This window comes from Nipponia nippon, unplaced genomic scaffold, assembly GCF_047370975.1.
Source record: "Nipponia nippon isolate SJK-2023a ecotype South Korea unplaced genomic scaffold, ASM4737097v1 scaffold_1, whole genome shotgun sequence".
Taxonomy (NCBI): domain Eukaryota; kingdom Metazoa; phylum Chordata; class Aves; order Pelecaniformes; family Threskiornithidae; genus Nipponia; species Nipponia nippon.
Window position 1 is genome coordinate 128,363,309 of NW_028262290.1, and position 24,802 is coordinate 128,388,110.

A 24,802-nucleotide genomic window follows, 5' to 3' on the forward strand; every position below is an offset into this window, starting at 1 on the left:
TAGGTGGACACATATCTCACTCCTCATGTTTTGTTGCCAAAGAAAAGTAACTGTCAGTCTGCCTTTTCTCAAGTCGCTCCTTAGCTGATGACACAAATGTAAGAGGAATAAACGTTTTCTAAGATGACGTGTTATGATTCGACACCGTGATGAGAATGTTTCTCCAACTCGGTAGCTGCTGAACAGCAGGGGTTGCTCGCTGTTGCTGCCCGTGTAGGCTAATACCACATTTATTTAATTACTTGTAGAGCATGTTTATATATGTTAATTTTCCTGGGTTGTTTTTTTTTCCCTCTTCACTTGTGGTGGAGTCGGCTCCAATAATAGACTTTAAGGTGAAGCTGATGTTTCACTACAAGCCCACTCTAGAAAGAAGAGACTTCCAAAAGATTCTTAAGTGTCAGCAGGGAAAGGCTACGGAGGAAGGGGCTGGTAGCACCTTCCTGGCCTCCTGGCTCAGGAACGGCCTTTATTGCCAGGCTCGGCATTACGGAGTGAAGGCGTCCTGAGCCCGTGCCAGGAGAACTCTTGAAGGGAAGCAAGAACTTCTCGTTACCGGTAACTGAGGTTACTGGTATTTGGGGGAGGGGAGGGAGGGGGTATGATTTTTTTTTTTTCCCCCTCCATCTTTTGATGCAGCGTGCGCGTGTTTAATACTCCTCTTTAGGCGGGTGAGCCCATACGACGAGAGAGACGTGTCCTTGCCCCACAGCGCTCAAGCTGAGTGTAACAGGGGCTGACAGAAAGAGGTTAGAGGGAAAGGGGATGACTGCAGGAGCAAAGGGGTTTGAAATGCCTTTTGTGAAATGGACGGTTTGGCGCACGCCTGAGGAGCGGTTTGTGAAAGAGAGGTCATCTGGGCTGCAGAAAGCATGTGCGTTACGGGAAAAAAAGGGTAAACCAGCTTATAATCCACTTGACGATTTCAAAGGCGTAAGGAAAACAACATTTAAAGGCTTCTCAGAATCTCCCTATCATTACCCTCTTAAAACATGCAGGAGCCTAGTGTGTCATTTTTATTTTAGGGCACCCATGCTTCCTGATAGGAATTTAGTGCATGTTTCTAGGAAAAAAAACCCTGCTTCCTTCAAGCATCAAACTCGGACATGTCAATTGCGATCTTTGCAAACACAAAAACCCCCTTGGTTTTATTTTTTGTGACAAGCACGCTGTCCTATTTACATTCTGGCGTGAACAAACAAGGAACCATCCCTTGAAACAGGGGTACTCAGAAAGACTCCTCCTCTCGTTCCAGTAGGAGGGAATGTGATGAGACAACCCCTCTGGGTCTGCCGTGACTGCCGAGGAGGTCACGCCAGCTTGCCTATGGAGCCGCACGGCGCAGAAGCACAAGCACCAGCCGGAGTGGATGAGGCTGCAGGCACCAGATGAAAACTTAGGGGCAAACCCTCCTCATGGCACTGTCCCCAAGAGGCATCTCTTTAAGGTCCATCCTTCAGCGTCCTCCCCTTCCTGATGCAAAGCACAGCCTGTTTCCTCAAGTTCTGGTTGTGCTACGCTGCAGTAGGTATGGATTTTTGTCTTTGAAGCTCAGTTTGCTGAAAAGCCCTCGGATTATTTCAGTTAGTTGTTCAATCAGCTTCTGCAACAATTACAGTAGTGTTCCGGTGCTGCGCTCAAAGGGCTTGGAGTGTCCTAGTTAGACTGTCTCGCTGGGTTTTTGAAGGTGAGGTGAACGTGGCCGCAGGTATCCGACAAGCTGTAAAACACACCAGAGACGCTGAGAAAAGGAGGTTAAGACTAGAGGCTAAACTCAGCATACTGAAGCTGAAATGATTTCTTGGGAGAGAACGACAGCTGGGCCGGAGGCGTTTTTATCCAAGCACCGGGACGTAATCCTTGAAAAATGCAGTGCTTCACACCAACAGTACTGTTGCGGGCTGGAGGCCAGGTGATGGGATCGGTATCTTTGCGTAAGGCAGAGCAGAGGGACGCTGGTGGGAAGAAACTTGCGGCATTACCTATTTGACTCTTGTCTGAAACACCGAACTCCAGGAAAAGAGCCACTAACCAAGAGAAGGCCTTATCTAGTTAACATTTTTAATAATTCAATAATAATTTAGTATTTTTAATAATTTAAACGTTCCTTATTGAGGTCTTCAAATGTACAATTTGAAGTACAAGTCCTACCACTTAAGGACTTGAATTGTCCATACAGATAATTAACTAACTCCTTGTGGCTTTTTGTTATTCTCAACATTTATATGAGTTTTTCTACAAGCTGGGGGAAGAAGCTTCACTCAAGGGCTTCGGTCCCGGCCATTACACCTAGAGGTACGCTCATACCTTAAAAGAGCAAACTTTCCAGAGACTTTTTCCCAAACAGAACGGGTATGTCCTGGAGCCTTCCAAAACTCCCTGCTGCAGCAGGATGAGGGAGATTTCCTGTCTCGGCTGTTGCTGGCCATCGCTACTTTTGATGGGCTATCTCAGCACCAGCGAGGGCTACCGGTTCAGGTGAATAACCCCGTACGGCTCTGTCAGAGGCTAACGGATTTGTAACACATCAGTATTTCAAACTCAGGTCTGAGTATGATTATGAAAAAATGTCTTTTACTGTCAACACAGTGGACTTATTTAAACAAACCATGTGAAAGGTTTTGTTTTTTTTTTTTTCTTTTAACAAGAAGTGGCAAGAGAAGGAAGTCACAACACAGCAACTCTACTTCTACAAAAACATTAATCTATTATCTAGAACCGGGGAAGGCAGTGCATTGACCATCAGCACAATGATTTGGAGCAGATTCAGAAGTTGTGGCCCGAATTGTTATTTGTTATAAACTGACCGGCCATTGCTGCACAACTGATTCTCTGCAACTACTGAATCAGGCACTGAAAGGCTTTTAAAAGCTGGCCAACAAAACAAGTGTAGAAAGTGAAAATACGCTGCCACCCAGAAGGAGGAAGCAAACGATCAAAAAAACCCGGAACAGTTAATGGCTTTAGTATAAAATCATTTTTTCCCCAAAAGCAGCAGCACTGTATTACAAGTGTATTATAGTTAAAATAAAGGAACACCATCATGATTGAGGACATCTTCGCGTATGAAGTAAAATCTTCCAAATAATTCATAGTCCATTTTCTGTACATTTGAGCTTATCAAAATACGCTGGAAACAAATACTGTATTTTCCGTTCAGCAGGTGTCACTACCACCATTTCTCAAAGAAAACGCAGTTGCTAGGAACACCAATGTTGGCCAGTAGTTTGGATATAGATTCTATCATTGGAGGTGGACCGCAGATGTACCATAAAGTATCCTTAGATACATGTTTTTCTAGATCCTTTTCAGATATTCTTCCCTCTGACAATGAAAAAAAGTAGGAATGAGAACAGAAATATTAATCATGAAGTAATTTAAAAAAAGAATGACTGGTTAGAGGTATTTCAAGCACTCATTTCTTAAAAACGCCAGGCCTGTTTAAGGATAATAAGTATCAAGATTTGAGGCTTCCAAAACCATTTGTTCTTCTGGGGATTTAGATCAGTCGTTCCAGTTGGAATGCATGGGATATTAGTCACTGAAGAGGAACATGGCTTACATGCAACTAAAAATCCCACATTCGGATGAAAAAAATAGCCAAGTATCTCTAACACAAATACAAGAGAAATGGAAACATGATGAAGTATCTCTTGCAAGCAGCCAGCTTATCCTTCATCAATCCTGCCTTAAGCAAAGTAAATACTTTGCTTAATAGTTTCTGGAATCAAGTTTGCAGTGGGAAATACCAGTATAAAGTTTAGAATTAACAGAGGAGGTTTACTAGAAATGAAAACAAAAACGGCAAAGGGAAAATTTTCCTCCAAAGCCTAATATGTACAGTGAAATTATTTAGGTTTAACTCACATCTCATTTTGAATCTTTAAATGTAAAAATACCAAATTATGCATATAACTTCATCCTCTCGAATGTAATCAAACTTAGACTTTAGAAGTCATCTCTCTGCATTACCATTATATTTACCTGTAACATGTGGCTGAAGTTCGTTACAGATCCGCGAACGCTGTTGGGTAACGTGGAAACGACACGTGATCTTTCCAGGAAATGCGTTCATCAAACCGAGAATATTTTTCTGTAATGTTAAACACACTTGCTTATACCACAGGCCATTAAATCAAAGCAGATGTATGCATACAGTCCCACAACACCAGTGATTATTACCAAGACTCTTGCATTTCAGCGCTGGGAACTTGATGGACGTGATTTCAAAGGGCTGACCCGCACAAGTACAGAGAATTTCCCTACCTGGAATGTGAATATGCTACCAGCTACGGTGTTAGTGCTTTCCTCCTTTTTCATAATAGCCTGCAATTTGTAAGATTGGGACCTAAGAACCAGTTACGTCCTTTCTTGGTTTCTTCCCCATATAAATTCTCATTATTTCCTCCTTCCACTTCCATATGGGTTTTCCATTTTAAAAAAAACCTGCAGTTTGTATTTACCATTTGTTAGGAACTTTTTGAGTCTCGTCTGCTTCATCTGGTAAGATTACTATGCCCTTTACTCTCTTGTGTTCTCCAAGTAAAACCAACTACAGTGTAATCCTAGTGCTATTTTTACCAGAGTAGAAACTCTATAATTTTCGGTTCCCTAAGTCACAGCTGTGATAGTTACCACCAAAAACCCAATGGCTTCAGTTCAAATCATAGTAAAAAAATCTGTCAGTCAGATGCTGTAGTTAGTTTCGAAACTAAGCTTTATTTATCGCCTAGATTCTGCACTACTTAGAATTTCCAGTGTCCGTTCCAGTGGTGAAAATCCCTTCTTAAAATATTCTGAAATAGTTTCTACTCTGTGAACAGGTAAATTAGCTCATTTTGTTATGTGTTGGCTTACTAACTAGTTACTACACTGAACAGTCTGCCATGGGTGGCTTAAGAAAAAAAAAAACAGACAGATTCTACTCAATAGGCAAATCTGTTTCTGATTCCCTAAAAAGACATGGAATAAGGACCAGCACAGCTAGACACAGCCGTACGCTGTCCCACTAGTACCCCTAACACTGGCCTGCTCTCACTGTTCTGGGTGTGACTCTCAACTTCTGTCCCCTTCATATGGAACCACGTACAATTTGATAGCACTTTTGAAACTAATCATGTCCTGTTGAGTTGAAGACCAAGCCAGAAAACGTGCCTAAGGTAGGACTTAGCCTGCTGAAATAATCCTGCAGTCGTTCACAACACCGACTTGTAACCTATCACTGTGTAATTCCGTGACACGGACAGAAAGTGGCAAGTATCACACGTGACACGAACCACCACAGTACCATTTGCTAGTGTCCTAGCACAAGAGACAGGCTCTCTTGAACGGAGTGCGGGAGAATGTGAACAGTTCAGCAGGTTCTTCGCAACCTAGTAAGTTAGTGTACAAAATGAAGCAAACAGCTGAGCAATATAGACCTAAGGGAAAAGACCTATCCCCAGTGTCCCAGCCACAGTAAGGAAATGAGGGTCACGTTCAGCCCTCATGAAATCATGGCACCTTGAAGTAGCAAAGTTAGTATGCTATCTTTTGTAATTCTAACGCCACCATTTTAAATAACGAGATTTTCAGAAGCAGTGCATCTGCCTGTGAAATGCGAGCACATCCAAAATGATTATTAGACCAATTACATTAGGCTGACAGAGGCGAAGGGGGACGCTACACATAGCTGTTTCTTCAGGGAACAGGTCCTCCAAAACATGAGCGACAACCAAGCAGTTCCTCATGGAGATTTGTACAGATGTATCTCACAACAACGTAAAGACTCTAGTCTCTATTTCCTCAATCCTCTGCACAGAAGTAAAGCATTTTCATATATATGTTCTGGATTTAAGGGACATGTGAAGAACGAAGGGAAAGATATATTTAAGCACTGCAGTATATCACTCTGTTCTCTTCTGTCCCAGAAGCTCTAATGCAAAAGCTCCACTGTCATAACACTGCTGAAGTGAAACTCGGGAAATGCCAGCTCCTGCACTGGAAAAAAATGCATGTGTTTACACAGACTGGGAGATTAGCAGGTGGCCAAATGGAAGAGTAGATAGGTTCCAGTTTATTATTCTGCTTCTAGCAACAAACAAATGACTTTTCAAAGAAAGCAAACATATGGTAGAAGTACAGAAGAAAAACTAGTGATGGATCCCAACACAATTTCTGGAATCATGATAAATTTTCACCTTTATCTTACACAACCAAAAGCTTTCAATGCTTCAAAGAAACGTAAATCATTAAGGATGCTTCTTTACAGAAGCTGTGCTAATTTGACCCTAAAATGTTATCAGTGACCCCTAATGGCTGCGTGTGACAACTGATCTTTACCTGCTAAGTAAATGTTGATGAAGTACTATTACAAGCATTTTTACAAGAAGTGCTTATAAATCCTTCATTCATAGACTAGTACCCAATAATACCTAATGCATTATCAATAAAGCTCCCCTATTATTTTAGAAAGTATTTCCTTTGGATATAATTGCTCTTGCCAGTCTTTAAATTCAATACAATCTGTACGGAGATGATGTGGTTACAGTATTATAGAACACAGCATAGAACACAGCATAGAACACACATACTCCTAGTGTATATATACACGTATATATTATAGTGTAGATATAATCTTTAGTATACTACAATGCTCTTATGAGATTATAGTAAAATATAGACATTTAAGGTTAATTGACTTATCAGTGAAGTCAGCGAGACCAGGTATGTCCAATAACATCCTTAATTTGTACACTGGCATAATTAACGAAACAGACGTGGGATCTGAGGCAGGAAGTGACTTTGGTCTCTATTTGTACAGTGTCTTACACAGAGGGGCTCTCTGGAACTTGGCAACAGAATGATACAGACACTAATAGCTGAATATCTGCGATCTATTTATTTTTAAGCTTTTTATTTACCTTAAATAAGAGTTCGCTTGTATTTTTTGCGCTGTAGTACAGCTTCACTGTTCCCATTTTGTATCCATTTCCTTTACCCTCTTGGTATCCATGAAGATCTGCTATATGCAGCAGTATAGAAAACAATGGGTTAATTCCAACGCCCCCTGCTATCAGCACTAGTTCTACAGGGGAGTCACCGGGCTGAGGATCAAAGAAGAAATCACCTCCCACTCGCAGAGCCACTTCTGAGTCAAGAGTACACTAGGATGGAAAAGAAGATATTTAATTTTCAAAACTAAAAGCAAAAGCTGAAATATTATTCTTCTTGCACCACAGTCACAAGACTTGCTGGGCTGTGATTTTTTATTTTTATTGACCAGTGAGGGAACACTGCAGTACTTTAAAATCAACGCACAGTTTCCAGCTATCTGAAGTAATCTGTTTCGGTGTCTCTAGGGATCTAGTTCTACTTTCAGAAGTTTCAGTCTTCTGATAAGGCAGGATGGTGACTCCCCTTCCCACCCCCATAAGAGCTGAAAAGAGGAATGATTCATGCAGGAGTTTTTCGACAGCAGTATGTGGTTGTGAAAACCCGATGTTAACATGTAAGATCACACTTTTACCCAAACCCTGAAAGCAGAACTCTTTTCAGACCATATATAAGGTTTAAAAAATAAAATAAAGAGGATAAGGAAGCCAAGGAAGGTGGGAGAGAAAAAAAAAAAAGCAAAGCTACAAGAATTGCTGAAAAAGTAGCAGTTAATTTACAGAATAAAAACACTTCCTCTGAAAAATCCTTTTAATATCAGGAAACAGTAATTGAAACAAAAGGATTTCCATTAATGGCACCTGTATAGTAAGCAAAGGTCTAAACACGTAACAATTCCACCAGGAGGAGGAAGGAGGCCCTTTGACGCAGGTACTGCGCAGAACACAGAGGTTCCTACAGTAGTGAGCATGACCACTAAAAAAAAAAAAAAAAAAAAAAGTTTTTTGCCTTTCTTAATTATTGCATAAAGTATTATCTCTCAATTATAGTGTGAGACAATCAGCATTTACTATCTGAAACTAATTTCTCTCTCCCTTTTCAATGTACGCTGCCAGGCTTTCCCACCGTGTTGTAGTTTGTTTTGGAGATGCATGAATCCAGAAGCGTTCCAGATTCATGTGGCAAGAGGAGGACATAGAATATGGTATCCTTTGTGGAAATAAGCATTTTTAGGGAGAAACAATCTCATTCTTGTCTAATCTGCCTCCTTAACCAGCTGTAGCTCATCAAGATGGGACACAGGACATCGGAAGAATCTCTCTTAACCAGCAGTCTCCCACATATTCCAGTGCGTTAGCCACGGCAATGATAACAGTAAGTCAGTTTTCAAAAAAACCCAATAAATTCTGGAGTAATACGGTGAGAAAGTGTTGACTTTTAGCCTAGTCTGTAAATACAGCATTGAAACGGCTTAGGGAATTGAAGCAATCAATACGTTACACATACATTTTTCCACATAAAAGGCTGTATTTTCCTAAGCTATGAAGTACACTGTGCTGAATTTTATGATATTATATACAGTAATATTAAAGAATAAATATAAATGCCTCTAAAAAAAGCAGTGAGTACTAACTATTCCCATAACATCTTTTACCCTAAGATACCAACTTCATTTATAACTTTCAAATAATGAAGTACCAGAGTTTTTTCACCATATATACAACCCTTTCAAATTCTAGGTTGCTGGTTTTTTTCTTCTTCTTTCCTAAGCAAAAGCATGCATTTTTGTTTAGCTAGAAGAGTCCATATATACCCAGGACGTTTCTCCACAGCATCAGGTTTGATCTAGCTTACCCACTAACTAAAGATTTTCCTATAAATTCAACCAGAAAACTCAGCAACAAACAAACTGATTTACAACATCAAAAATCCTAAAAGAGCCTCCAGAGACTGGGAATTATGAAGTTAGACCTTCATATTCTCTAAAGAGCAACACCAAAACCCAGGCAATCCTCTTAGCTATTATGTGGTCTGCTGGCACATGCACTAGAAGTTCTACACAACATCTCAAAAAGGTTATTTTGTTTATGTTCCAGTGGAGATAACTTGCTACAACACCAATTAAAATCTGTGGATGGTCACATGCTAACTACTAGATTAGCACCACTTTGGATATTCTTAATTCTAGTAAATTTGCATCAATCTTTAACTCTGCTGGCCACTGAACAAAACTGCAGTGTTTGTAAACCTGGAAGAGTATGCCAATTTAAGCCTTGCAGCCACATGTAAGAAATACAAATGCCAGGCAGAGAACAGTAAATAGGACAGATCACAGGGGGCTGGGAAAAGAATAAAAGTTGATAGGGCAGGTCATCTATGAAATGTGATCAGCAGCAGAAATAGGACTCGTCTGACTATAACTAAATGGGGTAAACGGATAAACAAAACACTACAAGACGCCAAAGTGCCAGACTTTACTTCTAATATAGCAAAAATCAAGACTTGCGTTATGTCATTATGACAAAAATATTGCATATCTAAAAGAATACTATAGAAATTCTGAAGTATTCTCTTGTTTTACCATTTCAGGAAAACTGATCTAAATATCTCCCTTTGCTCCCCCTTAATAATCTATGTTTATATTTATCTGACAATGATTCCCAGTTTGCATTTGTAGAAACGGCCAGGAATGATGGCAAGTTATCAGATATAACTTTGTCACGTGTAACACAGCCTGTTCTCAGGGACACAAGCTAGAACAGAGGTTTTTCAACATTTTTCAGTTCATGCATTCCAAAGTGAGAACCCTTATACGCACGAAGTATAGTATCACTGTAAGTCCACCAAGCACAAGTGGAGTCAAAGATCACAATAAACATATTACCACATAAACATCCAATTTCAGTCCCTTACTGAACAAAAGGTTTCAAGATTTACGTTGTCTTAAAAATGGTTGAACAAGTCAACAGGAATTTCACAGTCAATAGCAAAAAAGTGATCTGAAATCACACACACCACCCTCCCTCCCACCAAAAAAAAAAAGATGATAAAAAATGCAAATCTCACAATCATCAGTCAATCTGATTTACCTCAGTGTGAATCCAGTAAGCAGGAGGATGAACAGTGTGCTTTACTGCCAGCTCTAATACTCCTTCTCGTTCCAGCAGGCCAGGGCTTGAACATATTGAGAATCCCCCAACTACAGGTACTCCAGGAATAAAGAAATCAACCCTAAAAATAGACCAGATACAAAGGTTTAAAAAAAAGCCAACAATCCCAAACATGGAAAACAATAACCAAAACAAAATGGCTGCCTTTGTTTCAGTTATCCTTCCTTTACAAAGACATCTTCATTTCCATAACATAACTTTTCCAAAAAAGGACTTAATCTTGAGTAATGCCATTCCTTAGAATTATTTTAATCTAGAAGCATATCATCACCTTTGTTAAACTAGCAGGCTTTTAAACCATTCTACTTTTAGCATTAGATTCCACATCTTACAACAGACTAGAATTCTAAGTGTTTAAATAAATTATTTACATATTAAAACAAAAATACAATATGGTCTGGCACCGTGGCTTAAATCTCACTCTTTTTGGTCCCTTTGATGGGCTCTTCAATTTTCAAACATAAGAAGATTGGAAACTAATTCTAGGGAAATGATTTTTCATTAAGCACTTTCTTTTCTTGGGAAGATGAAACATCTGAAGTAAAACCACAGTCCGTAAAAAATTTCTGATGTGAGAAATCAGTTACCAGAAGCAGAATTGCTTTACCTATTGAACTGCAGTGCCCTCTGGTGGCAGATATCTTTTTCTAGTTGACAGAAAATTGAACTGGAATAAATTATTACCATTTCTTTCATAAAGTAAACTGCACATGAGTTTCTACAGATTGGATGGTAACATATAGCTAAGTTTTTGCAACACCAGCAATTAGAAAGTATGGAAGGCAAGCTATTACTACACATGAGCTATAATTCATTTTCATAAAAGTAAGGCTTTGATATTCCAAATAGTATCAGAAAAAGTTAGAAGTTAGTTTATGATCTAACATTTAAACTCCTCTGTGTTGCATAAATCTTTAAATACTTCCATTTTTCTACAGCACATTACAAAATCCCTGTATTTCAAAAGAAAACTGATGTTTAAAACTAATTGTGCTGCTCTCTACTTAGGAAACGACCACACTGGTAAGCAACACCAAGTACTAGAGAATCATTATTCAATTCAAGCCTGAGTTAGGCTGGGTCAGTATTAGTTAAATGAGAATGCAGCAGGAAATACAGACTGGCTTCCACTGCACAGATATTTTCTTTAAACAGCAAGGCTGTGTTCTTCATGGAGATCACAAATTCTTGAGGGAGGAGAGAAGCACTTTGAATAATTCACTACTTTTTAAAGAAAAAATCTTGCCTGCTTACTCCCCACAAAGCTTCACCCTTCAAAGAAAAATATCCTCTCTTTCTCTCGAAGAATGCGCAAAGTGTGATATATACAATACTATGGTGATATAATTTTTAACTTTATGCTAATAAATTTGATGGTGTATAAAGGTATCTGACTGCAAATGAAAGGTCAACGACCAAAAAAAGTTGATAAGGCTTATTTCACTGTCCTCAGCCTCTGCAGCCCCAATGACCACGGGGCTCAGCTTTCCTGGCAGTAAGGATCTAAGAGATGAGAAAGGATGACTCTTGTACTGCAGTATTTATTTTATCGAAGAACACCTCAAGATGCTACTAAAGCTCTTTACCACCCTCTGGTGGAAAATAATCTTACTACTTACATTAACAACAACAACAACAACAAAAAGAAATTACATTTATGCTGTAAAGTATCAATTCACATTCAAGTCAAAATGTTCTGCCTGACATATAAGGGAAACATTATTCTGCCTGGTGGGGAAACACACATACAAAACCAAACATTGCTGTAAAATCTAAATCAAACATAGTTTTAACCCTTCTAAAGTACTAATGGAGGCATATGTTTCTTTCTATATTAGTATTTCTTTCCCAATTATGTAATTATGACAGATTTCAGTGTATAGTATATTACGTTATAGTGGACTAGCTTGTATTTCTGATGGCTTGTCTCATCTTAGCCATGTGTAGGAAGGATAAGAGAACTCCTGAAGAAATGCCGTCTGTGACGGCTTAAGCGAAAAGAGTAGTAGGGAAAAAAAGAAAAAAAAAAAAAAAACAAACCTGTATAAAGCCACAACAAGGAGAGGCACAAAAAGCTGTAAAACAAAGATCTTACAGTGGTTTTTCATTTCCCTCCTTTTAAAGGCTACCTAAGCCAAATCTTTAAGAAAAGAATAACCATTAGCAATTGCTGGAGGAAGAGATCAGAAACATTAAAACCATAAAGCTACTTCTTCAAAGTATTTATAACATGCATATACCTCAATGCATGGTTTAGGAAATCAAAACAGGTAACAGCAACAAGTCTTTTCGTTATTACTTGAAGTCAGATAAAAATCAGTATCTGCCAGCATGCTTGCAAAACACATTCACTTTTCCTTCTGAAAAACTTGGTAATTAGAACACCTTCAAAAAATATATACATTTTAGTGACAATCTTTGGCTGTAACATCTTCCTATAGCAAATTCTAACAAGTTAGCCTTTTCTACTCAGGAAATTGTGGCCTGGTGTTTTGTACTGCTCATCAAAAAATGCAACCACAGTTTATAGCTACAAGTATAGAAAACTTGTTGTATCCCTTACAATAGCATTAGAATACTTTCAAGGAAGAAGAAAATGAAAAAGAGCAATTATAATTAAAGCTTTCAGTTTTCAGCATGGTAATTTCTAAAACATTTTTGGAGGGTAAATGCACTTTCCAAGTACTGGCAAGCAAGAATTTAATATGAGTCACTGCACATGTGCAAAAACTGCAGCAAATTACTCCACAAACAAATTATTGCAATCAACATCTTGTGTTCTGGTTCTAAATTTAAAAGCCAGCATATTAACACTACATGAGTAACATATGCTGTTAATACCCTAGCAGCTATACTTTGATTCTAGCAAAACCACTTTCAGATGGCCTAAGCCAATAAAAAGTTTAGGAACATTTAAATGACCAACGCCAAAAGCAACTACTCACAGTTTTAAATTAATTTTTAAGAGGGGGAAAAAAAAAAAAAAGCGATTGACTGAGAGTATTTTTAACAAGGAAGGAAGACAAACATGAAAATCCACTATTTCCCTGGAAAAAAAGTTGTAAGGTTGCTTCAACAAACAGCTAATTATTTCAAAGGCTTAATAATTCAAGTTTTTTGATTTTCAAGTTTGTCTATCTACATTTATATATTAATCTGACCTAACAGGCTTAATTTTCAGAGTGGAAACTTCTAGGGGAAGAAATAAAAGTTATCAGGCAATTCCGATTTAATTATAAACCAAAACTAAGTTAACTTGCAAATCAGCAGCACTCTCAGCTCCACTGTAAAGTTGACTAGTAAGTAAAGACAGCAAAGACAGCTTGCAGAATAAAGTACAGTGTACTTTAAAGTACTCTTGAAGAAACAATGTAATATACATAAACGACTGGAAAATACCAAAACAATCAAACTGAACATTTAAAGAATATCGATTTTTGCCCTTTTAAAATTAATATTAGTATATTTAATAGTAGCTATTTAAAAATTATGCTAAATATCAGCTATTTCACAGAGCACCCTATAATAAAACATCATATTATATAAATTAACGATTTTTTTTCAAGGCTCCAGTATCAGAGGCCTTTTAACGTTTTGTTATAGTGGACTTCTGCTATTAATTTTCCCCTCAAATATTGGAAGATCTTACCACTGTCCTGCTTTGAAAGCAAAATCTTTATTTGCAACAGCCAAACGAAGTCTTTTGACTGTCTCCGATTCATTGGTGATTCCACAGACTTTTGCTTGTGAAATTACCTAACAAAAGGAAAATAAGCCGTTGTGTTATATAGATATTTGCGGCAAAAGTACTCAAGAATCTGCGTATGCGGTATCTTACTGTTTCACATGTTATCTGCAGCATTTCATTACCTAAAGCACCAACATTTTTTCACTGGGGTAGAAAAACAAAAATGGATTCAGTTACATAGTCACTGAATGGAGAACCGGTTTTCTACTTACAGTCCACCATGTCTGTCACTTTTGTCAGGGTTATTTTAAGATTATATACAAACTTATTTTATTTCAGTTGAAGAGAACATAACGACAAAGAGAAGTGATTGCTAGTTACCACTTTTCAGATTCTTTTGACATCTATACAAGGCAAACACTCCTGTATCTTTTCAGCAACAAAGTAAAAAGATCTCTGATATAAAGACTGACAAAGGAAACTCATAAAAGATCAGCGGCTACTGAAGTCCCAGGGAGAATTCTGGATCTGCATCTAGTTTTAATTAAGTAATTAAATGCATTACTGAAAGATTCAGCATTAATGAAATAAAATTAACAAGCCTTGTGTTACTGGTTTTAGACACATACCCATTTGACCACATATGTGATCTATGAACACAGGGAAACTGCGACACGAGCATTCGTCGCTAGTTAACAGAAGAGGTTTTGTTTGGCAACCAGATGGGAAGGGATGTAAGAGCCATAGCTGATACCACTTTTAAAGAGATTAAAAAAAAAAAAGAAAAATAACGCTTTTCTACATGAAAAGTAGATTCTGCAACAGGACCATTGGGGAGGAGCTCCCAAACTCTTTGATGCCCATCAGCACAACATGGATTTTCATCCCCTCCCCTCCCTGCCCTTCCTCTTCAGGTATTTTGGAATTATAATTATTAACCTTCTTCCTCTACAATGAAAGTAATGCCCTAAATAGTTTCTACACAGGCCAATATCCATATTTCACTCTGTTAAAAAATGCTGATGTCATTCCACACTAGGAAATACTAATAATACCATCACAACTCTACCATTTCTCATTTGTATAAGATCAAACAGATCAAAAAAATTTAAACTTTAAGCAACTGTGCTCTAATTTAAAACACATGGCAGGAAATTAACTTATTCATAAAGCAACATCTGAACACGTCCACTGTCCCATTAAACAGCAGGACACTTGCCAATTTAAAATAAAGTAGCATACGTTTCTTTTCCACTTTAGCAGACAGTATTAAATGAGGACTGCAATCACTCTAAGTTAACAAGAGAAATGTCAGATACATGACTTAAATGGTTGTTCTGATGGAGAAACCTTAAGTGCAGGAAATGGACGTTAACTTTCCATCTTCTTCATTCCCTTCTTTACTCTTCAGTACACTCCCTAATTTGTTCTTTGGTTGATACAGCTGATGGGGCACTGGAAATTTAGTTCTTAATCAACATAAAGTTATTACAAAAACTGAATTTGAGTCAGGGTGATCAAAGACATTCAACCAGTATTTCAGACCATCACAAGAGTATCCAACTGACCCAGAGCAAGGCTGCAGGGAGAGGGAGGAGGACACAGGACTCCAGATTTTGCCGTTGGATTTCAAGAGAGTGCTAGGCACTTCTTCTTGCCCTGGTCCTTCACATTACCACTCTTCAACAGGCAATACTGTGTAGCACGTACACCAATGCAACACAGACATATGATTCTTTCATCTTTCTACAGGACTGAAATGGCCAAATAAGGCAATACAGACTGAGGGAAGCCAACTGCTGATTGTATGGAATTTAAAACCAAGCAGAAGATTTAAAATAAACTTATTTTAAAGTGGTCAGAAATAACGTAACAAAGAATAAATCAAGCATTAAAAAAAGAAACAGCATAATCCTCTGACATGCAGAGAATTTGCAGCAGCAAAACTGAGCCCTGATCATTCACCCATCCCATACAGCTTCCTTCTCTTCCTCAGACCTTACACAGTTCCCTGTACCACCTCAGAGCTTCCAACACCTCATACGGATTCATTTTCCACATATTTTCCAGCTACCCAGCGTTTATGTTGGGCAGAAAAAGTAAGCAAGCCAAGCAATCAGAAATATCCAAGATAAAAAAAACATGGTGGCAGAACTCAAAAGTGCAATCATTTTTTTCATGTCGGAAGCAAACAAGAATGTGCATCCATCTGTACCTGTTGCTACACTCATTCTGTCCATGTACTGAGTTAAAATGGCATAAATCGGATCTGAGCAGCTGTATGTCCACAAGCAACACTAGTCTGTACTCAAGTAATAGCTGACATTAGGTGCAAGTAGCTGAGGCACAGCTCTGACACACATGGTTCCCAAAGCTGGCTCACACCCTGACAGCTCTGGTAACAGGCAGAATGAACTTGCATTTGTCTCATCCATCTACAGCCTATGTCAAAAGTGCTGAATCTTCAGTTTTGGGGGTTACCTATATAACCCCTCCACCCAGCTTCCTTCCAAGAATTCACTTGGCCTGTGACTTATTCTCAACTATAGTTAGGGAAAAACCTAGCAGAGAAGGACTTAATTATGTACACATATGCACATTAACATCTGTCTAGTGTGTTTGGAGGACACACAGCTTTGTCCTGCGGTGTGACACGGGCAGGACCAGCCTGCCACGAACAGCTACTCAAGACTGAGAGAAGCTAACTAAGCAATGGAGAAAAATTGGGCACCGTTTCCCACCTCCTGGGAATTAAAGATGGGGCTTTTTAGTCCAAAAAGTGCCCTACTTCGGAAAAGTCTAAGAAAAATGCAAATTGTTTCACTAGTGAAACGTTTTTGAGAATTGAAGTCATATTCTCCCAGTATTTAAAAATTTCAGAACATCTACTTTAGCTAATTACAGAAGTACAAGAGTATGTTCACCTCTGAACGTTATGAAAAACAATGCTTGCTGCACAAAACTGAGATCCAGAATAAGCATTTCTGGATTTTGATGGAGAACCATGTTCTATCTTCTTTGTACTTGTCAAGAGAGATACAAACTAAGATCCTTTTTACAACTGTCTATCATCTCTCCCTTCAAAATCCCTACACTTCTTATCTTGCCTCCTGTGTTATAAAAGGCCATTTTCCACATTTTTTAATCTCAAATTTGAATCAGAATTGTAGAAACCCATAAAAATCTGAGAAGCCTGTGTAGAGATGATGGGTATCGGTGTGCTTTCATTACTTATCATAACCCATACCAAAATTCTATTAAATTTCTTGTCCAACATAAACAGCATCACGTCACCAACAAATTTTACAACTCATTACATTTCACCCATTGACCACAAAATATCCCTACTTTACAACAATATCGAATATGAAAAATAAGGAGAAGTAAAACAGACTCCAGCAGAAGAGAAAATGAAGCCTAAGAATCAAATACAATTATCCAGTTTCTTCACGCCAAAAAAAATTACATCCTAAAGAACAGAACACTAACCTCCTGGCGAAAATTATTTGCCGTCCTCTCTAAGTGATCCATTTTCCTCTTTGATTTTATTGTGCTGCAACAAAAAGCAAACAAAAAGAATTGCCATTTTGAAAACTGTGCTACTGTCCCTTACTGATATGAATTTCTATTAACATAACAATTTGCCAGTGTGGCCCAGTCTACATTCCAGGTGACATAAATCCAAATAAGAATTAAATACACATATACAATTGGGAGTTAAATAAGTATTTATAGGCCTAGAATCATTTGTCAGCTTAATTTTGACAGTGTTATCATGACATTCTCTTAAAAAAAAAAAAAAAAAAAAAAAGAGCAGCATTTGCAGATAGATAGATAACCTACCTGTTCACTGTGCAGTAACAAAAAGCAGAGTGCCTCAACACCACCAATGCAGAATGAGTGGGAAAAATTCTGCTAGCACTTCTCAGTAATTGAGGAAGAGTAAAGCCCACATAAACAGTAGCGTGAGCCATGACGACTAGGCCGTCTTCAGAATCAGCAACTCCTGAAAAATCCATATAAGTATTTGTTGAATAGAATACTCACTGTTTCACATGGCTTATTTTCATCCTTTATTTCCATTAAATCAGAAAGGCCAAATCTCAGCTGGAGCTAAAACTAGCAATAGACATACAAGGTAACAAGAAGGAATTTTAAAAGTACGAAAGTATCATAAAGAAGTTAAGTGAAAATGTGCATCCACCAATTGAAGGGGAAGACAACCTTGTCACAGATGATATGGAAGAGGCTGAAGTACTCAACACTTGTTTTGCCTCAGTCTTCACAGGCAAAGCCTGCACCCAGACCTCTGCTCGTACCAGTAGTGTTCGGGAAGGAGAGGGATAAGTAGGAATGGGGCCAGCAACTGCTTAGGGAAGCACAGAGCCAGATGGGTTACACTCAAGGTTGCTAAGAGACACAGCTGACATGCTTGTGAGGCAACTGTCTATTACAGATGAAAAACAGTTATCAGAGAAAGTCTCCAATTGACTGGCAATAGACTAATGCACAGTCATTTTTAAGAGAGGCAAGAAGCAGTGCCTATTTGCAGTCAGCACCACCTCTGTCTCTGGAAAAATGCTCAGAGCTTGTCCCCTCAGCTGTGTGAAAGCTAAGAAAGTAATCAGGGAGATTCAACACAGATTTACCAAGGGCAAGTTATGTTTGACAAATCTGAACACCTATTGTGATGAAATGTCTGGTCACACAGCTAAGGGGACAGCAGTGGATACAATACACCTTGACTTTCCCATGGCTTTTGACACACATTAGGAAGCTGAGGCCAGATGGACCGCTGGAGCGGTTAAAAACTGGCTGGGCACGCAGAGAGACTTGAAGGCTTGATGGCTTCAAGTCGCTTCAGTTGCTGGCTAGTAACAGTAAGAGTATCCTGGGGCTGACACGGTTCAATAAATTTATCGATAACTTGGATGATGAGACAGAATGTACCATCGGCAAACTTGCGGATGATACTAAATTAGAGGGATGGCTGACATGCTGAATGGTAGAGCTTCACTTCAGAGGGGCGCTGAGAAACTGCAGGACTGGAAAACAGAAACCTCATGAACTTAAAGAAGTACAAAGGGCTACGGCTGGGACTGGCTTAATCGAGTGCTAGCAACTCTCCTGCTCCAAGCAGGAGCTTTGACTAGGTGACCCTCAGAAGTCCCTTCCATCCAACAGATCTGTGATTTTAAATGCTCAAACAATATTTATGTTTGAACGAAGATCAGACAAACACTGAATATGCATTCCCTTTCTATTGGCAAAAAAATTCTTCTGGTTGGAAAATTTTATAAACATTAAACTGTTTGTTTACAGGTTTATTTAAAAACACAAACTCTTCATACTTCCATATATCCTACATAATACCTACATCTCTAAACAGGTAAGCAAGTAGCAGACACTTGCATGCACTACAGTGGAAACATTGTGTGAAGCTTCCAAACTGCATACTCAAACGGAGCTATGACAGAGAAAGACAAACTGACATGTACAATATTCAAAATAACCCAGAAATCCTTCACTTACAAAGTGTAGGAACAGGTTCATAGTGAGCCAAGAGATGTTTCTCATTGCTTGTAAATCTGCCTTTGTTCTTCCTAAAATGGATTAGCATAATTCTCTATCGTATTATCGTCACCTACCAAATTATCATATTATTTCTATGATGCAGTCCATTGCTTCTTTAAAGAATTCTTAATCTTTTACTTCCATTTAAATCTCTTTTCCTGCATTCTTTTAAAGCATGTTGCTTTAAAACATTTTCAAATGTTTTTGGTTTTCATTTTAAATCCTTTGAAATGGCAACGATCCAGCTTGTTTAACTAATCAGGCCTATACTCTCTAGGCTTTCACTAACCGCTGCATTCGCTGGTCACTTAGTAACTTGTCCTGTTTGTTATCTTGTACAAACGGGTGGCAGAGCTTTCATAAATTAGGCTGCTCAGAAATGGAATACATTTACCGTAACTACTCAAAATGCCCACTTTCAAGCACAAGAAATACTTCCTGCAGCTTTTAACTGTCCATAATTTTTAAGAGCCTTTTAGCAATTAATTCCACAGCAGCTTGCAACTTTTCAAAGTGGAACTATTTAAAACTCATCTACCACCAGTGAGCAAAATTACTTTAACATTTTTTTGCCATAGCATATACAGAGTATTGTATTTAAACAAGATGCTTTAGCACTTTCTACATGCAAATGTGGAGAAGCTATCGATAACAAAAGTATTAACATTCTTAAATGATTTTAGCAAGACAAAGTACACATCTAATGAAGAAGACACATTCCTCTACATCACCATGTTCAGTCTGTAAACCCTGAGTGCACAAAAAATCACTGAGTTACTCAAATTCATGATTATTATGACCTGGAGTCTTTTAGATAGCAGATCGTGGTTATATCCATCTACATCTCCTTTTTTTAGGCTTCCAAGTGCTTTTTGAGTCACATTTCCAAGCTTTTCACTCTACTGCGTTAACAAATTCAAAGTAAAAATGAAGGAAGTTTGAAAGTGGACATTCTTATTTAAGCTATTTATGCCAATAGCTGTGACTAATTAAATCACCACAACATCACAATGAACCGCATAAAGTCCAACGCTTTGCTTCAGAGGCTTCATATTTTTTTTAAATCGCCTCACATCTTTCAAAACTCTTTCTGCAATTCATTGCTACTAAACACAGCGACATCTGCTGGTAAAATAAATGGCCTGACCTTAAAATCCAATACAAAGATAAGGTAAGGTTGAGAGTCGCTTAAAGCTGGCTTCATTTTCACTGCTACCTCTTTAGGAAGCAAGTATGTTCAGTTCTAAACACGATTAAAAAAAAAAAAAGGAGCTAAATATCCATACATAATGCTGAAAATAAAATAAATGTCAGCCTTATTTTATTGTAACAGCTACAATTTTGAAGTCAGGGCTGAAAGATCCTACTGATGCAGACTATTTTAAGACTAAGACCCTACTCTAAATTAAAAATAACTTCTGAACAGTAGTTCAAGCTACTTGTTCCATTTACACTATCATCACTTTCCAATCCTGAAAATAACAATAAAAATCAATTGTAATTTTTACTCTGTAACTAATAAATTCTAAAATCTCTTTTAACAAGTCCTAGTTCTCCTCTACCATACACAAGTCTGAGTCATGCCTTCACAAAACGTGAGCAGCCTCTCCCTCATCTGTCATCTCTGCAACTTTCTTGGCTCATCCAGCTCCTTGGCAATTCCCTGCCCTCCACGAAGCACAGTGCTTCAGCCTCCCAAGCTCTTGTCTGGTTGGATGTTCTGCCTTTATTTTGTCTTGTCTTCTTACCCAAGCCCTTATGGAAATAGCCATTCCAATTACGCTCTTTCTTCCTTTGCTCTGAGGAGAGAAATGAGTGCTTCTTGTGTATACGACTCCTTCCTCTCCTCACTTAAAATTAAAATCAAGCAATTCATTCATTCTCCTTACCCTCTGACCCACTGGCCCTGGGTTAATATCGCTTGAGATCTATGACCGCATCTCTTCTCCTCAATCCTCTATCAGTATCTGAAGGGAGAGAGTTACTTTTAGTTAACCTGTACCACACTGAAGAGCAAACTACTACATAAGCTAACCCAAGAGAGTGTCGAGGGGGAAGCAAAGATACTTAAGCGAGCAGGATAGGAAACCTTTTACCAAAAGCAAGTGTATAGATCGCCAAGAGATACCCCTCTAGATAAACTGTCCCTCCTGCAAAAGTCACCACCGAAAAAAGCTTTTCCCCTTGACCTAGCTATTAAGGAGCACACAGCGGGGGGGAAGCACGGGAGAAGCCTGCGCTTGACTGAAGCGAGGCAGCATTAAGGAGGCTGGAAGGCTGCGCCCCCGCCGCCCGGGCCGAGGCGGGAGGGCGGCGGGGAAGGACAAGGTCGCGGCCGTACCCTGCCGGCCCCCCCCCCCCCCCCCCCAGCCGCTAGGGATCACCGCTCCGCGCCGCCCCTCAGGCAGGAAGGGGGAACCGGCGGGGCCGGGGAGCGGAGGGCATCGGTCAGAGGGGGCGGCCGGGCCGTCGAACCGCTGAGGGGCCCGAACACCGCTTCCCACCGGCTGCGGGGCTCCCGCTGTGAGGCGGGGGCAACCGGCGAGACCCCCGCGGCCCCGCCCCTCCTCGCGCTCTCGCGCGCTGGCCCTCACCCTCCTCTCCCCCGCCCCAGTCCCCAACGGACCCCCGGGGCGCGCGCCCCCGCCGCAGCACCTCTACCCGGCGCCGCATCACGTGACGGGAGGCGCTCGCGCCCCGCCCCCGTCCCGTCACGCGACGGGGTGCGCGCGCGGCCGCGGCGCGTGCGCCCCTGCGCCCCTTCCGCCTCGTCCCGTCTCTCCTCCCGCCGCCCCCGGCGCCATGTCGGTCTTCCACGATGAGGTGGAGATCGAGGACTTCGAGTACGACGAGGAGACCGAGACCTACAGCTACCCGTGCCCTTGCGGAGACCGCTTCCTCATCACGCGGGTAACGTCGGGCGTGCGGGGGGGGGGGGGGCGGCGGGGAAAGCGGGGGGGGAGCGGAACAGCGTTGGGCCGCGGTCCCGCCTCCGCCGGCCGCGGGTGTCTGTGGGTCGGAGAGGCGGCGAGGCGGTGACTGGCTCTTTGCCGGCGGCTGTTGCAGGAAGACCTGGAGAACGGCGAGGACGTGGCCACCTGCCCGAGCTGCTCCCTGATCCTGCGCGTCATTTACGACCAGGTGGGTGCGGGGAGGAGAGGGCTGCCGGGTGCGGGGAGGGGGCTGCTTCCCCCGGCACTGCGTCGGCCAAGTCGAGTTTCGCTTTGCCATCCCCTGAGGAAGGCGCCGTGGCTGTTTTTAAAAGTCCCTGGTAAACGTGGGATAGGGTTGTGTGAGCGAGTGGCCCTGTTGCTTGTGTCTGCGGCTCCTGCCTCATCTCTTGTCTTTCTGGTCTCCTTCTCCTGCTGTGTTTGGGGTTTAAAGCATGCTTGTTTGAGTGAGCGTGGGGTGGAACACTGACAAAACACTATCAGTGGTGTTAAAATCTATCTATGACTCTAGCAGCCCTGTCAACTAGCCCAATCGTTTTTGTCTTATCTAGTGGGTGTGTTACGGGTTTCATGTTCTGCGAGACAGATTCTTACCAGTTATACCCAGGCTAGAAAACAAAACGGTTATCTGGTGTTTTTTGAGGGAGAGGAGATCCAAAAATCATGAAAATCAACTAAAACTTTGCTTGCTGTCTTTAGGAACAGTTCATGCGTGATGAAGTCATTGCAGAACCTTTGACGAACAAGGAATTGGTTAAGTGCTGATGAACACATCATGAACTGTTGCTGCTTTAGAATAAGAAAGTATGGGGATGGCAAACGCGGAAAGAGACGTGGTCCGCCTCCTGGAAGTGCTCGCTGCTGTGAGATACAAGTGCAATAACTGCCTGTCTGCGTAAGTTGAATGAGAGTTTGCTGGGACTTCAACACACGAATGGGTTTTGTTCAAAAGGGTTATACATTTTAAAAATTATATGAGTTGCCATATGTATTCCAGAAGACTCGAAAAGTATGATCCTAATTGACGGGAAGTCAACATACAGAAGAAGTGTGCGGAGCTGTAAAATTAAAACATTTATCTAGCAGTGGCTTCTTAGCCTATGGAGAAAAACAGGCAACCTGTGGGCATGTATCAGTGTGAAATGGCATAGGGAGCTGAAATGTTGGGAGATAAAATTTAGATGTCCGTATGACATGATGCCATACAGAATTACAGCTGTGACACAGTGTGGTATCACCTAGGATGTGGGCTTCTGTACTTCCAGCCCATACTGAATATGGGGAAAAATAAAGAGACCCAGAACCAATGCTGCTGGTGAACTGTTTTTACTACTGTAAGCACAAAGAAGGTGCAGCTGTATTTATATCTGCAGTGGGGGCAACACCTGAGTTGGGGAAAATTTGTTTCTTAAATTGTAGTTGCTTTGAAACAGCTTTGGTAGCTGTTACCAAATGAGACTCTGACATAATAGCAATGTACTTTTGTGGGCGTTGTGTGAAATGAAACAAAAGGAGGCAAACTTTTTTTTACCCCTGCAAAGCTAGTAATGTGCAAATGGACTTGAAGTGGATTGTACTTTACCCATATTTTCTCAACAACTTTGAGATTTGACTGTTGCAGCAAATATAAAATGGGCTGCAGTTCTTTGTGCCATTTGTAGTACATTTGCTGAATTTCTCAGTCTTCCTTTGTTAGGATCTGTCACTTCTTGGATAGGAGATGCACACATTTCACTTAATAAACAGGAATATTTTAGGGTAGAAAAAGAGTTGGAAGAATATACTGCAAAGTACATTGATTCCAAGACTGCTACTTGTATTACAAGCCACTGCATTTAAATATTTATTTAAAATTATGGTCATTCATGTGTTTTAGTAGGACTTGACATCTATGAAGTTAAACTTGGGGAAAAATACTTGTGCAGCATTTATATAGTTATTTTGCTTCAGGCACTAAAGATAAGCAAGTCTTAATGAATTCTTGCGTTTAACTATTTTTGTTCTTACAACGTTCTGTGAATGTTGAAGGTGAACATCCTAATTATTTTTCAAAAAAAAAAAAGGAAAAAAAAAACAACGAAAAAAAGGGGGGGGGGATAAAAAAAAAGGAAAAACCCTACACCCTTCAGTTAGAAGTTTTGTATGCAAGATGCACAACCCAAAATGTTTTCATGCCTAAACCAGAAGGTGGCACTCATGTTACTTCGATAATCTGTGCTTCAAAAAAAAATGCTGCGGTACTTTGGTTAGCTATATCTTATCAAGTATTTATTTTGACTATTTAAATAAAGGTATTTAAAACTGCACCAGTGGTTATAACGGGCCATTGCTTATTCTGTTTGTGCACCAGCCACAATGATTTCCAAAGGTGTTGAGTTGCTGCTGTGGTGATGATACTGGAATTTCTTCAGGTTAGCTAATAAAAAGTGTTTCAGTCTATTGACAGATGCTATAAAGCAAATTTACAGGAACCTTGTTTAAGCTCCTATTCAAATTTCTACTGCATAAATATCTTAAGGATTTTTCCGCAAGTCTGCTACATAAAA

General features: G+C 40.0%; 2 protein-coding genes across 10 annotated transcripts; one reads left to right on the plus strand and one right to left on the minus strand.

Moving 5' to 3' along the window:
* Positions 1-1,043: 1,043 nt before the first annotated feature.
* OXNAD1 (oxidoreductase NAD binding domain containing 1) lies at positions 1,044-22,023 on the minus strand. 8 transcript variants are annotated; one of them, XM_087772000.1, is made up of 10 exons: positions 21,961-22,023; positions 21,195-21,272; positions 17,575-17,737; positions 17,221-17,284; positions 13,693-13,799; positions 9,963-10,104; positions 7,109-7,145; positions 6,903-7,000; positions 3,985-4,093; positions 2,683-3,324 (listed from the first exon to the last, which is right to left on the minus strand). In XM_087772000.1, the coding sequence occupies exons 3-10, from the start codon at positions 17,703-17,705 to the stop codon at positions 3,170-3,172; spliced, it is 843 nt and encodes a 280-aa protein (XP_087628126.1). In that variant the 5' UTR covers positions 17,706-17,737; positions 21,195-21,272; positions 21,961-22,023; the 3' UTR covers positions 2,683-3,169. The 8 variants fall into 8 exon arrangements, with proteins under 8 accessions (XP_087628109.1, XP_087628126.1, XP_087628118.1 ...); XM_087771992.1 differs by having other exon boundaries at positions 6,903-7,003; XM_087771983.1 differs by lacking the exon at positions 2,683-3,324 and adding an exon at positions 1,044-1,720 and having other exon boundaries at positions 6,903-7,145.
* DPH3 (diphthamide biosynthesis 3) lies at positions 21,992-24,562 on the plus strand. 2 transcript variants are annotated; one of them, XM_087772009.1, is made up of 3 exons: positions 22,007-22,215; positions 22,372-22,446; positions 22,956-24,562. In XM_087772009.1, the coding sequence occupies exons 1-3, from the start codon at positions 22,108-22,110 to the stop codon at positions 23,019-23,021; spliced, it is 249 nt and encodes an 82-aa protein (XP_087628135.1). In that variant the 5' UTR covers positions 22,007-22,107; the 3' UTR covers positions 23,022-24,562. The 2 variants fall into 2 exon arrangements, with proteins under 2 accessions (XP_087628144.1, XP_087628135.1); XM_087772018.1 differs by lacking the exon at positions 22,372-22,446 and having other exon boundaries at positions 21,992-22,215.
* The last annotated feature ends 240 nt before the right edge of the window (positions 24,563-24,802 follow it).